General features: G+C 40.5%; 1 protein-coding gene and 1 long non-coding RNA gene across 3 annotated transcripts in view; one reads left to right on the top strand and one right to left on the bottom strand.

The window, feature by feature from the left end:
- The first annotated feature begins 2,189 nt into the window (after positions 1 to 2,189).
- cdo1 (cysteine dioxygenase, type I) overlaps positions 2,190 to 15,502 on the top strand; it is a 34,896-nt gene continuing 21,583 nt past the window's right edge. Inside the window, exon 1 of one of the 2 annotated variants that reach the window (XM_048560207.2) lies at positions 2,190 to 2,473. In XM_048560207.2, the coding sequence (XP_048416164.1) occupies positions 2,304 to 2,473 (170 nt within the window). In that variant the 5' untranslated portion in view covers positions 2,190 to 2,303. Of the gene's footprint in view, positions 2,474 to 3,757; positions 3,898 to 15,502 lie in introns of those variants that run through there. The other variant, XM_059638544.1, reaches the window with a different exon arrangement.
- Positions 2,242 to 3,592, bottom strand: LOC132206087 (uncharacterized). Its single transcript, XR_009442808.1, has 2 exons — positions 3,376 to 3,592; positions 2,242 to 3,229 (listed from the first exon to the last, which is right to left on the bottom strand). It is a non-coding gene; the product is annotated as an uncharacterized LOC132206087 (long non-coding RNA).

The following is a 15,502-nucleotide window of genomic DNA, read 5'->3' as shown; positions in this document are numbered from 1 at the left end:
TTCGCACTTATCCATTCTGTTTCTTATCTTCAAGTTTCTTTTGCTTCTAGTATTATTTCCACTGTTACTTCTATGAAACCTACTACCCTCTTTATTGATTTAAAGTTCTAAGGTTTTGGAGTAGATTTGTAGCTCGGGTTGTGGGCGTTGAGGTTGGTTGGGTCGCTGAGCTGGTTTGTTGTTCTGCAGACATTTCGTTACCATGCTTGGTAAAATCCTCAGTGCAGCCTCTGATGAAGCGTCGGTGTGTTTTCCCGCCTGGCTTTTAAACTCTGGGGTCCGCTGTGATGGACTGCTTCACTTCCAGGTTTCCTCCATAGTGGAAGGATTTAAAGTTCTTTCTACAGTTCTATTAATTCTTTCCATTAGAGTGTTAGTCACAGCCTTCTTCGGATACAGACCCTTCCAGGCATACATCTCCTGCTATCCCAGTTGTGGAACCAGTGTAATTAATTAAATAAATAATTAACCTCTCCTAGCTACTGCAATCTTGACGCTTCATATTAAGCTTTTAAATCAGATTTGATATCAGAATACACGTATTATGTAATAGTTAAGTGAGTATGATCATAAAGGTCATGCTTGGCGTAGCTCCTGATACAAATTCATAGGAACCTTGGTCCCTGGTCCTTCTGATGCCGTTAGTTTTGGCATGGCTCATACCATGAATTTGCTTCTGACATTTGATCCTTTCCAGCTTCCTTTGAGATATCCTTTACCCCCAGCATTGATTATGCTACAGATCCTTCACGTCTCTCAACTGCAACTGCAGACTAGATCTCCATCTCTCAATTAGCATTATTCCATGTTTTGCTGATCTTCCCAACCCCACCATTCCATGTCCTCTTTCAATGCTTGAATTCTCCTTGTTATTTGTGAAGAAATCCTGAATTTCACCCGTTGTATTTATAGGTGGGAGGTTTTGTGGCACAGAGTGCAGTGTGCCCCCTGAGCCAGAAACTCCAGTTCAAATCCTACTCCAGTACCAGACAGTTATGAAAGGAACATTCATAATGCGGCCAAACAGGTTGATTAACAACTCATACGGCAACTGGTAAGGCTGGAAGAACCCCCTCCTTAGCAATGCTTCATGTGGAATGGTTCCCCCAAGCTGCTGGCAACCAAATCCAGAAAAAGATGCTACAGAAACAAGGTTTGTGTGCTTCCTGCTTCTCTAAGTGTGGGAAGGGAATGAAGCAGTAGTGGTGGCAAAAAATACTTCTAATAGCAGCTAGGTTCAGTGAGGGTCTCATGGGAGGATCAGTGAATGTTAGATGAGATTGAGGTTTTTGGTATCATGGGACTGAAAAATGTAATAAATTTTGAAATTTGGGCACAAGTGCAAGGCTGAGTTTGCATTGACTTTTTTCTTGTTCAAAGATACACATACTGCACCCTGACAATTGCTGCTTTGTTTTGGTTAGGAAAAATGAATATTGAATATTAAAAATCAGTATCAGAGCCAAACAGTCATGCATAAGTCCCTCCCAAATGCTGACTAGAGCTCCTTCAACAGCATTTTCCAAACTTTGACTTCAAGCGTCAAGAAGGACAAAGATGGTGCATGTGTGCCAACATCACCTCATGCAAGTTCACCTCCAAGCCATTCATCATCCTGATCGCTCTTCCTTCAATATTGCTGGTCAAAATACTGGCACCCCCATCCTAATAACTTCTTAATAACACCTCAAGAACTGCAGTGGTTCGAGATGGTAGTTCATTGGTACCTTCTCAAGGCCAGTTAGAGATGAGCAACCAATGCTGTCCAGCAACTTCAGATTCCAAGAAACAATAAATAAATAAAGTGGGAGAGCGCTACTGAGCCGAACAATCATCGAGATATAATAAAACTAAATCCTGCCAGCCTTCGCTATTTTAATATCAGTAAAATGACTTCAATAATATGGCAGAACTTTGAAGTACATCATCGTCTATTTCAAGAACCGAAAGAAATGTGAACAATCTGTAAAATTTCACCCGAGCCCTTGAGGGCTTGTTCCAATCCTAACAAAAAAAAATCCAAACACTAAGCAGATTTCGGCTTAATTGGATACAAAATTTTAAAGTGCGGGCATCCAGACGGTTTGATATTTTGACTCACTGGCTCAGAATGCAGGGAACCATTGGTCAACCGTTGCCAATGGCAGTGTCTTGATACTTTAATTCCCTGAGGCTCCGCCTTCTGGCCCACCCTGAAATTTTCCAGGCTCCTTATAAGTTTTCCGGCAGTTTCAACTTCACTTTTGTTTCTTTGGTCTGATCCGTTGTTTATTTGGTTTCTTTAAAAAAAAGTAAGCGTGAAGATGAATCAGACACAGTTCCAGGTACCGGAGACGTTAGACGATCTGATTAAACAACTTCATGAGATTTTCTCTAGCGATAAAATCAACGTGGAAGAAGTGCAAACGCTGATGGAATCCTATAAAAGTAACCCGGCGGACTGGAGTAAATTCGCAAAATTCGACAAATACAGGTAATCATTTAAATCCTCAGCCGTGAAGTCAGCAGGCAACTGGCAAGCTGCTTATGGAAACCGGGTCTGTAAGTAAAACGTACTCACAGTGGCCCTTTTGACAACCGCATAAATATTTCACTGCCTTGAATGTGACAGAAATTTCAGCAGCCTGTGGCCACTCAGTAAACCAGCGGCTCAACTGGTGCGCTTTACGTTTTCCTGCGATCACATTGTTGTGATAAGGTCGAATCATGTTACAAGGTTTTAACCCGAGTTCGGTAACGTTCTTCTACAGTTGAGTCCAGAAACTTCGTATGAGCACTCCAAACGAGACAATTGACCTATTTTCAACAGAAACAACTTATCCTTATGTTTGATAGGTTAACGCATTGATTCATTAATGTTACTTTGTGACATGTTCAATGGACACACAAGTGACAATTTACAATCGTGTTTCCTTCGACAGACCGACGGAGGTTGGATGTCTGCAGTTTGTATTCTGTGTCTGTCTTGGCATTTTCTTGACAGCTTGAGTAAATGCAGACTAGTTGGTTTAATGCTCCTCCAGACACACAGTCTGCAGCACTCGCTCTGCAATCCTGCATTCGTAGGTTTACTAACTCGTTTGAAGTAGGTGTGGGCGGAGAAAAACCGTTCTCGGCGCCTTCAGGAAAGCAAATGGAGTCTTTTGGGGTGAAACAAAACGGTCGCGCTTTTTTTTGAGGTGCGAGGATCTTAAAGGAGCCCTGTTTTCGTGGAAAATGTTAAACAGACCTTTAAAAAGAAAGAAAAAAGTGTCATTGAGCAACATTGAAATAGTGGGACGTTTTTTGCCTGGGGACAAGTGAATTAAAGATTTGCTACTTATTCATCAAATTAGTTTTGCCTGGGAGCGAAACTAATCAATTCAATCTGCTTACAAATGTACGATACTCCAAATATAATTAGGAGCAGAGGTTCTTGTGAACCGATGTGTTGTCTTGGAGATAAAGTGTAGACTTTGGGATTCTGGATCTCTCCACAACAACCTAGATTATTCTCATAAATATTAACATCTGCCACCTCCCCAGTACTGTAACTGCTAACATGCTGTTAAACCATAAGATATGGGAGCAGATAATTTAGGTCATTTAGCCCATTGAGTCTGCTCTGCCATTCGATCATAGTTGACATGTCTTTTAACTGCATCCTCCTGCCTTCTCCCCATAACCTTTGATCCTTGACTAATCGACAACCAACCTATTAAATGTACTTACTAACTTGGCCTCAACAGCCTCCTGCAGCAAGGGGCTCCACAGATTCACCATTCTCTGGCTGAAGAAATTCCTCCTGATCTCAGACCTAAAGGGTCATCCTGTCACTCTGAGGCTGTGCTGTCGGGTCCTAGTCTCTTCTACAGTGGAAACATCTTCTCCAAGCCAACTCTACCCTCTCAGTATTCTGTAAGTTTCAATGAGATCCTCCCCCTCATCCTTATAAACTCTGAGTACAGTCCCAAAGCCCTCAACCTTAACCTTAAGATAATTCTGAACAAGGGCTCCTAAGTCTCTTTGTGCTTCTGATTTGCAAAGTCTCTCCCCATTTAGAAAATCATCTGCATCTCTTTTATTCCTTCCAAAATACATAACCTCACTTTCTCATATTATTCCATTTGCCACTTCTTTCCCCACCGTCCTAGCCTATCCAAGTCCTTCAGCAGCCTCTCTGCTTCATCAATACTATCTGACTTGGGCAGTAATTAAACAACATTCCCATTTTTAAGTTCATCTTCCGTTCTTAATAGTACAACATCACCAATATGGCTTTGTTTACATGACAGTGATTTGTGTCTGTATTATATATTGAACTTTGTCAAGAGATAATGCATTTCTATAATTAAATATCTTGCTTTTATATGGTTTTCAGAGACATAGCTGTTCACAAGAACCAATGCAATGCCAACTTATTCCCAGTATTCAGCCTGCTGATGATATGTTGCTTATCACAAGGTTACTTTAAGAAGGAATGTTTGCTTGGAATTCTAACCCTAAATTATTCTTCCTGTTGCTCAATCATAACATGTGAATTTCTGACACAAAAAATTAAATGTTGAATTTCCACTTCACAACACAAATCTAGTTAATATTCCACTGCAGTCCTGAGGAAGTGTTGAGTTATTAGAATGCTGTCTTTAGGATCAGTTAATAAAGCCAGGTCCTGCCTACCCCTGTAGATTGACACCATCTGTATCCTTCTAACAATACTAAAGTAGATGATCTTGTCATTATCAAATTACTATTTGTGGGATCTTACTATGCACACATGGCAACTGTGTTTTACACATTACAACAGTGAGTTTATAAGTGCCTACTTTAATTGGCTGAAAGATGCTTTGTGACATCCTGATGATGCTAAAGAACAAATTCTTTCTTTAGATATGTGTGGAATCACAGGAGATGGCTAAATGAGTATTTTGCATCAGTGTTTACTGCTGAGAAGGATATGGAAGTTAGAGGACTTGGGGAAATAAAAAGTGACTTCTTGAAAGATGTCCCTATTGCGGAGGAGGAGGTTAATGACGTCTTAAAATGCATAAAGGTGGATAAGTCCCTGGGACCTGATCAGGTGCATCCTAACACTCTGTGGGAAGCTAGAGAAGTGATTGCTGGGCCCCTTGCTGAGATATTTGTATCATCGATAGCCACAGGTGAGGTGCCAGAAGACTGGAGGTTGGCTAATGTGGTGCCACTATTTAAGAAAGGTGGTAAGGAAAGGCCACAGACCAGTGAACCTGACATTAGTGGTTGGCACGTTGGAGGAGGAGATCATGAGGGACAGGATTTACATCTATTTAGAAAGGCAAGGACTGATTAGGGATAGTCCAGATGGATTGGTGTATGCGAAATCATGTCCCATTAAGTTTTTTTCAAAAAGTAACAAAAAGGCTTGATGAAGGCAGAGCAGTGGATGTGACCTAGATGGACATCAGTAAGGCATTCAACAAAGTTCCGCATGCTAGCCTGGTTAGCAAGGTTAGATCACATGGAATACATGGAGAACTAGCCACTTCAATATGGAACAGTCTCTAACGTAAGAGACAGAAAGTGGTAGCGGAGGTTTGTTTTTCAGTTTGGAGACCTGTGACCAGCAGTGTGCCACAAGGATTGGTGCTGGGTCCACTGCTTTTCATCATTCGCATAAATGATCTGGATGTGAACACAGGAGGTATAGTTAGCAAGTTTGCAGATGACACCAGAATTGGAGGTATAGTGGACAGCGAAGAAGGTTACCTCAGAGTACAACGGGACCGTGATCAGATGGGCCAATGGACTGAGAAGCAGCACATGGACTTTAATTTAGGTAAATGTGAGATACTGCATCTTGTAAAGGCAAATCAGGGCAGGACTTATACATTTAATGGAAAGGTTCTGGGGAGTGTTGCTGAACGAAGAGACCTTGGAATGCAGGTTCATGGTTCCTTGAAAGTGGAGTCGTAAGTAGATACAGGAGTGAAGGCGGTGTTTGGTACGCTTGCCTTTATTCGTCAGTGCGTTGAGTATAGGAGTTGACATTTAGACTGTTGCAACCATATAGGGCATTGCTTCAGTACTTTTGGAGTATTGAAGGTAAAACTGGCCTCCCTGCTATAGGAAGGATGTTGTGAAACTTGAAAGGGTTCAGAAAAGATTTACAAGACTATTACAAGGGTTGGAGGGTTTGAGCTATAGCAAAAAGCTGAATAGGCTGGGGCTATTTTCCCTGGAGCATCAGAGACTAAGGGGTGATCTTATAGAAGTTTAGAACATCATGAGGGGCATAGATAGGGTGAATAGTCAAGACCTTTTATCCCCAGGTAGCGGAGTCCAAAACTACAGGGAATAGGTTTAAGGTGAGAGGGGAAAGATGTAAAAGTGACCGAAAGGGGCAACTTTTTCTCACAGAAGGTGGTGCATGTATGGAACAACTGCCAGAGGAAGTGCTGAAGTCTGGTACAATTATAACCTTTAGAAGGCATCTGGATGGATATATAAATAGGAAGGGTTTGGGGGGGATATGGGCCAAATGCTGGCAAATGGGACTAGATTAATTTAAGGTATCTGGTCAGCATGGATCAGTTGGACCGAAGGGTCTGCTCCATACAGCACTATGATTCTATATCCCAGGATTAAAACAGAATATCATTTAGTTAATATAAGTCAGTTTTATTCGCTGCATCTTCATAGAGCAATCCTACACTATTTTGAGGCTTACTGGATAGGAATTAAAATCCGACAAAGATACACAGCCCTCAAGTCAAGGATGTCTGTGTGAGTGCAGGATCACAGAAAAAAATACTTTTATGAGGCTAACATCTCCAGCGGCCCAGCTTGAATTCAGTAATTGATTTGTTTAGCTGCTTCAGAGGGTGATTAGTAATCAATTGCATTGGACTGGAATCACACATGATTTCTTCCATAATGGCAATTAATGGATTGGATTACTTTTGGATTGGAAATTTCAAATTGCAATGATAGGATCTGAATGTATATGTCCAAATAATTTACTAAGAAAATGTATGGTGGTGTTTTCATGAAGATAAGGTAGCTGGTGCATGTTGACACACGCAAAATAAATTTGAATTTCATGAAGATTGAGTAACAAAGACTAAAAGGTGAGTTGACTGTTGTGATATTCCATAAAGGGTATTTATGTTTAGCCACTGTTAAAGATAAAGGGAAGGGTTGAATTGAATGATTTTATTTTTATCTTCTTCTGTTCATAAGTTGAGATTTGTAAACGAAAAAATTTTTGTTTCTTTTCTATTTTGAAACAGGCAGTGTCTCTTCAACTTTGTCAAGTATCAAGTTCAACTTTTAAAAGGCTCACAACAAAGTTGCTTTAGGCTTTGAAACAGAAGTGTGGCATAGTCATGCAGTGAAATCTGGGGAAGGTTTGTCACAGTGCACACATACAAGAACCTTCACTGGATATTAATGTTTGTTTTTCTTTAATCTGAATCCAGAAAATCAATATCTTTCTCAATGAGCTTATATTTGAGTGCGTGCAGTTGTGCAAGATGGTGTTTGATCCACGTTTTATGTAAATATAAGATTTCTTCCTGAAAACTAGGTTTCAGAGGTTGAGACCTGAGGCAAGCTTAGTTCAGCCTGGTTCCTGGCTGCAGTGCTAACTGGTTTAGATGTTTCACAGACTGGTGTTAAAAGTATCTAGATCCTTACCAGGCTAAAGTAAGGGTTCAGAAAATATACAGTTAAATCCTTTTACAACATCTAGGAGTTTTGATCATGAAATGGGGTTCCCGGATGAATCTGTGGTGTGGAGTTGCCGGTATTGGACTGGGGTGGACAAGGTCAGAAGTCACACAACACCAGCTTACAGCCCAACAGGTCTATTTGAGATCACAAGTTTTTGGAGCATTGCCTCTTTGTCAGGCGAAGTGAAGAAAAGCATACAAGCACAGAATTTATAGGCAGAGAGATCAAAAGATCACACACGGCATGAGTGGAATGTTGACAGGCTAAATAATAAGTCTCTGCAGGTGATCAAAAGTGTCAGACAGTGTGACTAAAGCATCAGCTGAATTGCAAGTGGAGGTGTTGACCTATAATCCAATTAATTGAGGCAGAGAGATAATTACAAAAAATTAAAAATAAGGTGGTGCTGGAGACAAACTAACGGGCTGGAATAATATGATAGGTATAAGAGTCACATGCCAAGGGTCTAACCAAAGTTTCAGGTATTCCAAAACTGTACAAACTAATTAAGGTAGAGATCATAACAAGTTATCAAGGTGGTGGTGTTCAAACAGGAGAGTAAGGAAGATTTTACAGATACAGAACAGTGTGGTGGGGTTACATGTAGCGCAACATAAACCCAAGATCACAGTTGAGGCCGTCTTTATGGGTACAGAACTTGGCTATCAGTTTCTCCTTGGTGATTCTGAGCTGTTGTGTATCTCGAAGGCCACCTTGGAGGATGCTTACCCAAAGATTGGAAGCTGAATGCAGTGTTCCCCAATTGGGAGGGAGCATTCCTGTCTGGTGATTGTTGTGCACTATCCGTTCATCCATTGCCATAGTGTCTGTGTCTTGCCAATATACCATGCTTCAGGGCATCCTTGTCTACAGCACATGAGGCGGACAAATTGGCCAAGTCACATGGCTGTCTGCCCTGTACGTGGTGAGTGGTGTTCCCACGTGTGATGGTTGTATCCATGCCGATGATCTGACATGTCAGGCAGAGGTTGCCATGGTGGGGTTGTGTAGTGTTGTGGCCGGTTGTTGTCCTGAAGGCTGGATAGTTTGCTATGAATGATTGGTCTGCTTAAGATTTGGCGGTTGTTTGAAGGTGAGAAGTGGGTGGGAGCGTAGGGATGATCTTGACGAGATGTTTGTCATCATCAATGATGTGTCGAAGCCTGTGAAGAACATTGTGTAGTTTCTCCTCTCCAGGGGAGTACTGGATGATCAATATACCTGGACTTTAACTTGGTGTTGTGTGACTTCTGACCTCAAATGAATCTGTTTCAACCTCATGAGATATTTTCTATGTAACAATTACTTTCCATCTCTCTGTGGCTAGGACAGTTGTTTGTATGTGATCAGTAGTGAGCTTCCAGCATCATTTCAGGCATAATGAGATTCAAAATATCGCCTTTGTTTTGAACTGATTGGGGATATGTATTGAATCGTGGTCTTTTCCTGTTTGTGGCCTGCAAGGTCCACACAATGCATGGGTATGATATTCCAGGAGGATACTACCTAAATACTGACCTGGTAAATGCTGATCAGAATCCTTCCAGAAATTGCACTCAGTTTGCATCATGTGATGGGCCATGATGTAGTCCAACAAAGTTTATTTAAAATTTAAACAAGTAAGTGTAAATTTTAAAACAATTTATGGTCTCTTCATGGCTTGTGGACATGACAGCCACAATAAACCTCATGAAACAATGGAAATGAGGTTTTCTCTGTAGTGATCATGGGAGCTGCAGAAACAGGGTAAGAATTCCAAGTGAAAAACATATGGCTAAAGCTAAAAATTAATAAAGCAGCGATGATTGGTAACCCACAAGTTTGGAAGAATTGTAGAAAATTCAATGTTTTAATCATACTTTTATTCAAACTTCATTTTTGTTTTTAACACAGCTAATGTCCTCAATATAGTGTGACAATTAAATAAAACACCTAGAAGGACAAGGGCAGCAGACACATGGTAAAAACACAATCTGCAATTTCCCCATCAAACCACATACCATCCAGACATGGTACTATATGGCCAAGACAGCATACAGAACTTTGAGAGTCAGGCGCAAGAGGTGAGGCCATCACTCAGGAGAAGGTGCTGCAGAAGCTGAGAGGTCTAACGATGATAAATCACCTGGACCAGATGGATCACATCCTAGAGTTCTGAAGGAGATAACTGAGGAAATTGCACAGGCATTTGTGGTGATCTTTCATGGATCAAAGTCAGGGAGGGTCTGACAGTACTGAAAAATGACAAATTTGACACCCATGCTTAAGAAGGGAGGGAAGGCAGAAGACAGGAAGACCATAGGTCAGTTAGCCTGACCTCGGTTCTTAGTAAGATTTGAGAGTCTGTTATTAAGTATAAGATTGTAGAGTACTTGGTAGTGCATGGTAAAATGAGGCTGAGTCAGCAAGTCTTCATCTCAGGGGTGATCACGCCTGATAAATATGTTAGAATTCTTTGAGGAGGTAACAAGCAAGTTAGACAAAGAAGAGCCAGTTGATGTGATCTGCTTGGATTTCCAGAAGGTCTTTGACAAGGTGTCACGCAGGAAGCTGCTAAATAAGATAAGAACTTCTGGTGTTGGCAGGCAAAGCAGTGCAAATGGAATGTAATGTGGGAAGGTGCAAGACGACACACTTTGGTAGGAAGAAGTGAGGTGTAGGCTATCTTCTAAATGGGGAAAGGCTTTGTAAGTCTGAAGCTCAAAGGGACTTAAGAATCCTAGTTCAGGATTCTCTTAAGGTTTACATTCCATTGGCGGTTAGGAAGGCAAATGCAATGCTAGCATTTATTTCAAAAGGGTTCGAATACAAGAGTAGAGATGTACTGCTGAGACTGTTTGGGACTCTGGTCAGACCATGTTTGGAATATTGTGAGCAGTTTTGGGTCCCATATCTAAGGCAATGGAGGATACTCGGAGGTTTTCAAGAATGATCCTGGGATTGAAGGGCTTGTCGTCATAGCGTTTGAAAACTCTGGATCCGCACTAGATGGAGTTTAGAAGGATAAGTGAGAAATCTCATTGAAATACTGAAAGGCCTGGATCGAGTGGATGTGGAGATGATGTTTCCACTCGCAGGACAGATTAGGACCCAGAGTGAAGGGTGGTCTTTTAGAACTGAGATGAGGAGGAATTTCTTCAGCCAGAGGGTGGTATATCTGTGGAACTCATTGCCACATAATCCAGAATCTATCTCCTTCTGCCTTAAAAATATTTAAAGACTCTAAATCCACTGAGGAAGGAATTCCAAAGAGACACAATCCCCAGAAAGAGGAAAAAAAATTTCTTATCTGTCTTCAATGGGTCAACCCTAATTTTTAAACTGTGATCCCTAGTTCCAGATTTTCTCATAACAGGAGACATTCTTTTACCATTCACCTGGTAAAGTCCACTCAGGATGTCAGCTACAAGTTCAGCTTGACCGCTCAAAAGCAATTTAATATTCCGACCAGACTGGACATCAGCATTGGAGGTGCTAATCTATTGAGAAAGCAGCCCATGGTCCTCTGGGACTATGGCAATTTTCGCTTTTCAAGTTATTTCCCTTATTTTGAATGGTCTGATCTACTTCAGTTTCTGTCAGCCAGGCAAGTACGAATTCTGTAGCTCAGTGATACTGACACTTCCAGATGATCTTCTAATGTAAAGCTTGTTGATATCATCTTTCAGCAATCTTTCCCTTATCTAAAAACCACAACGTTATTTAGATCAAAAGATCTTGACTCAGTGCATGTCTGTGTTGAGATCAGTAGCTATTGTTTAATGATACAAAGAGTTTAACCATAATGCATTTTTAAGATTCCAATCAATCCCTGGCAGAGTGCAAACTGGAACATTAGACCCGAAGAACTCCCGACAATGAAGTAAGATGGGTTGGATGTTGGGCCTGAAAGGCTGAAAATGGTCAGCCCTGCTAGGTCCTGTTTTCACAATTCTACAGTGATACTCACACTTCCAGGGGAGGACCAGTGTTCCAGAGGAGCACAAAGAAAATGCTCCAAAAATACTGAAGTATGGCAGTATTTATATTAATGCATGTGAACAGTTCTCTCCCAGTCATTCAGAATGACAACAATTTCTCCATCAAACTGTATCACACTTTGAGTTATAACATCTTAATGACAGGCCAAACGGCTGTAGACAGGGAATGTAAAGGAAGCAAATCCTGCATTCTGGATCCTACTAACTTGTGGGATATGCTGCCCAATATCCCAATAAAGATCTGCAGGTAAGGAATTGGCTCTTTCAATCACATGAAAACACACAGCAGCGTTGTGCAATCCTGACTGGATCTCATCCTTGAATTCAACGACAGCTGGCAAAGATGAGGGGCCACGGAATTAATTGGATAACGAAGTGTGAAGCTGGATGAACACAGCAGGCCAAGCAGCATCTTAGGAGCACAAAAGCTGACGTTTCAGGCCTAGACCCTTCCCGAAACGTCAGCTTTTGCGCTCCTAAGATGCTGCTTGGCCTGCTGTGTTCATCCAGCTCCACACTTTGTTATCTCGGATTCTCCAGCATCTGCAGTTCCCATTATCTCTGAATAATTAGATACTCTGCACAACCATTACTTTGCTGGATGTTCAGCAGATTGCTTGTTTACATTGGCAATGGGACTCTATTAAATGTGTGGCAAAACCATCGCAGCAGGTCAAGAAAAGCCTCCAGGAATTTCCCAGTAAAAATTGCTTGGATTTCAATGCCCAATGAAATCTCAAACCATCTGCAGGAGATTCTTTAGCTAAGGCAGATCTGACCTTTTTTTTACACAGACAAAATTGAAGTTGCACTTGACGTGTATTAAACTTAGTTTCTCAATTATATTCTACATCTGTATTTGTTGATCTGCAGTTCAAGCCCAGTAGCAGGATAGTTGCAGAAGACTTTACATTTGTTATGAATTATTTGCATTTGTTAGACCAGACCATACAAGCCTAAATCATGACTTTGTCATAGTGGTGGACAGATGATAATGACCTGGGAGCACACTTTATGTTGTCTCCAAATCATTTTGTTTCTAGAGGAAGTAGAAATCAGGAGAGGTGTAAAAAAAGTTGTTGACTTACTGTTACATATCACTCAAGGTCGTGATATCCCATTACAATGTTCCTTTAAGGTACACAGGTGCAAGGCTACAAAACAGTGCGGAACACATCTGCCAGTGTTCCCTTTTTTAAGATGTAAGCATATGCACCCATGAAGCAATCTTAAAGGGGCTGCACTTGGCAATAAACAGACAGCACAGCAAAACAGAATTGAAGGGAATAGTATCCTGCGGTGCAATGTTTGCTCAGGGCAATTATTTGCCATTGTTAAAATAGTGACCAACACAATGATGCCACCTTAAGTATGATTTAAATGCAGCTTAATGCAGTTCAAAACTTAATATAGTAAGAAACCAAGTAATGTCAGAGCAATATTTAGTTTGATAGTATGGTCCAAAGTAAGTTTAAGGCTGTATAAGTTATTATAAGCAGAAGCATACAAAGAAATTGAGGGAAAAATACTATTTTTTTTGCCTCACACTGATTTTCTACATTGCTGCTCGCAGCCATGACTTGAGGATTAATTTTTAATTCCTGATGGGTTGTTGATTCCAAGCCTGCTGCAGATCTGTTTACTGCATAAGATTGTTTTTGAAATGTTTGTGTTATTGCTCTCCATTAACTATAGTAACCCCACTGTAATTTCCTCATTGTGTACTCAGCCTGTTTAAATATTAAACAGTTCATCCAAAACAAGGTGAAACACATGAGTCAGAAGATGATATTGTATGGTCTTTTTAACCTGAACTGCAAGTCTCATGAGTAACTGTGTCACCATCTGAAATAGTCCTACGCCTTCGCTCAGAAGGGGGTATTTGGAACCTGCTGCTGGGAAGTGTAGTAGAGGCATACACCTTTTGAAACAATTAAGAAGTATTTTAGACAAATACTTGAAATGCCATAGCATACTTAGCTCCGGATCAAGTACTGATAGAGTACTAGAGTAGATATCTTGATGGCCAGCATGGACATGATGGGCCAAAGAACCTCTTTCCCTGCTGTATTACTCTATTGGAGCTGAGCATTGCCTTTCCAGCATCAATGGACAATAAAAAGAAAACAAACTGCATTTGTGTTGCAATCTCCTAGATGTCCTCTACTGTCAATTAGTTATTTTCTCAAGATACAGTCTCTTGTTTTAGAAAAACTGGCTCCCTACATTGTTCAGAGAAAAGACACTTCTCTGATTTAGTAAGACTAACTTCACATGAAGTCGCCTGTAACTACCTGATATCCGGCTCATGTTACCTGAAGATTTATACTACTCTAGACCATACTAACTGTTCCACTTGTACTTAGGGTGCCATTTCATAGTGTCCTGTCACACCCCACTAACCTCATTAGCTTCTAAATACACCAACTTAATATAAGAAAAAGCAATGCTAAGTATAAATCTTTCCATGTCGCTTTCCTTTCTAACAAATACACAGATACAGTTGTTGAGAAGACACAGATCAATATTGACCAGCGCGTGTAAAATTTCAAATAACTAGACGGAGAGAGTTTTTCTAACTGATTAACTATTTAGAAATGCATGGAATTTTCAGTTAGAGGTTCTTAGTCAGTAGCAGTAGTTTTAAAACACTGCTAAGTTAACTGTAAAGTTCATGGTACACAGCCCAGTGGCCAATGAGATCAAAGATTCAGTCAGTAAGAAAAGGGGGGAAAAATATCATGACTGTGCTTATTTTCACAATTCTGATGGGCTTTGCTATTAGGGACACCAGACTTGGGAAGAGGATTTGGCTTCTGTTTCTCAACCCTGCTCCACCATTCAGTAAGATCTCAGTTGATCCGATTGTTGTCTCAACCCCTTGACACCCTTTACTGCTTCACTTATGCTATAATCAGACAGAAATTGATATTTTTGTGTCCATTTTCTGTTGCTCAAAAAAGAGCTGTAGCACTAGGTCATGTAAGTTTGAATCAAGCACTCCTGGGAGCTGGACATGGAATATTAGGCTGCCTCTTTTCCACTCCAAAGACGCAGCATCCCAACTCTCAGATATTTTTTGCTTTCTGATGTCAACCATCATGCATTGTGAATGTGTGCCCTAGGAATTGACCAATTTCTAACCAGGAAGAGACAGTTAAATGGTCATCTATCTGAATTGGTTATGAACCCAAGTTGTAGGTTCTCCAATAAGTGTTTATCAAGCAGGCATGTCGTTCTATGCAAATTCTATGCTTTGAAATACTGTTAAGCAAGTATCATTGTATCTTTTGAGGTAAATGACAGAAGATGAAGATTGTTTTGCTCTCTCATTGCTTATCAAACCTAATTTGCTTGTCATACACTTACAAAGGGGCTAAAAGCTAAGCACCATTGCTCCTCTGTTAGTAATATTTATTTTTATGTATGTATAATACATGTAACAAAATAAACAAAAGCATTAAAAGTCAACATTTTGAATTAATATGTTCTAATTAAAACTGAAAATTATAAATTTGTTTTTGTGATTTTAAAGTAAAGTGAGTGAAAGTTAGATTGGGACCAGAGGGCATGACAACTGTTCCTACATAAAATGTGAAAATGCTAAATAAAATATTTTTGGATTCTAACAAGGAAGAGATGTATGACCTGAGGTGGGAATTAAAGGGTATTCTAGAGGTGACATGTAACTGTATTCACATAATTACCAGTGTAGTTGCCAAGGAAGGTGTGGTGAATTATGTAGATAAATAAGTACATTAGCGAGTTTGAAGATTTGTAGCTCAGGTTGAGGTTCTGGATGTGAGTTTGCTCGCTGAGCTGGAAGGTTAGTT

The sequence above is a fragment of the Stegostoma tigrinum genome, chromosome 30 (genome assembly GCF_030684315.1).
Source record: "Stegostoma tigrinum isolate sSteTig4 chromosome 30, sSteTig4.hap1, whole genome shotgun sequence".
Classification (NCBI taxonomy): domain Eukaryota; kingdom Metazoa; phylum Chordata; class Chondrichthyes; order Orectolobiformes; family Stegostomatidae; genus Stegostoma; species Stegostoma tigrinum.
This window is presented reverse-complemented; position numbering and strand designations above follow the sequence as displayed.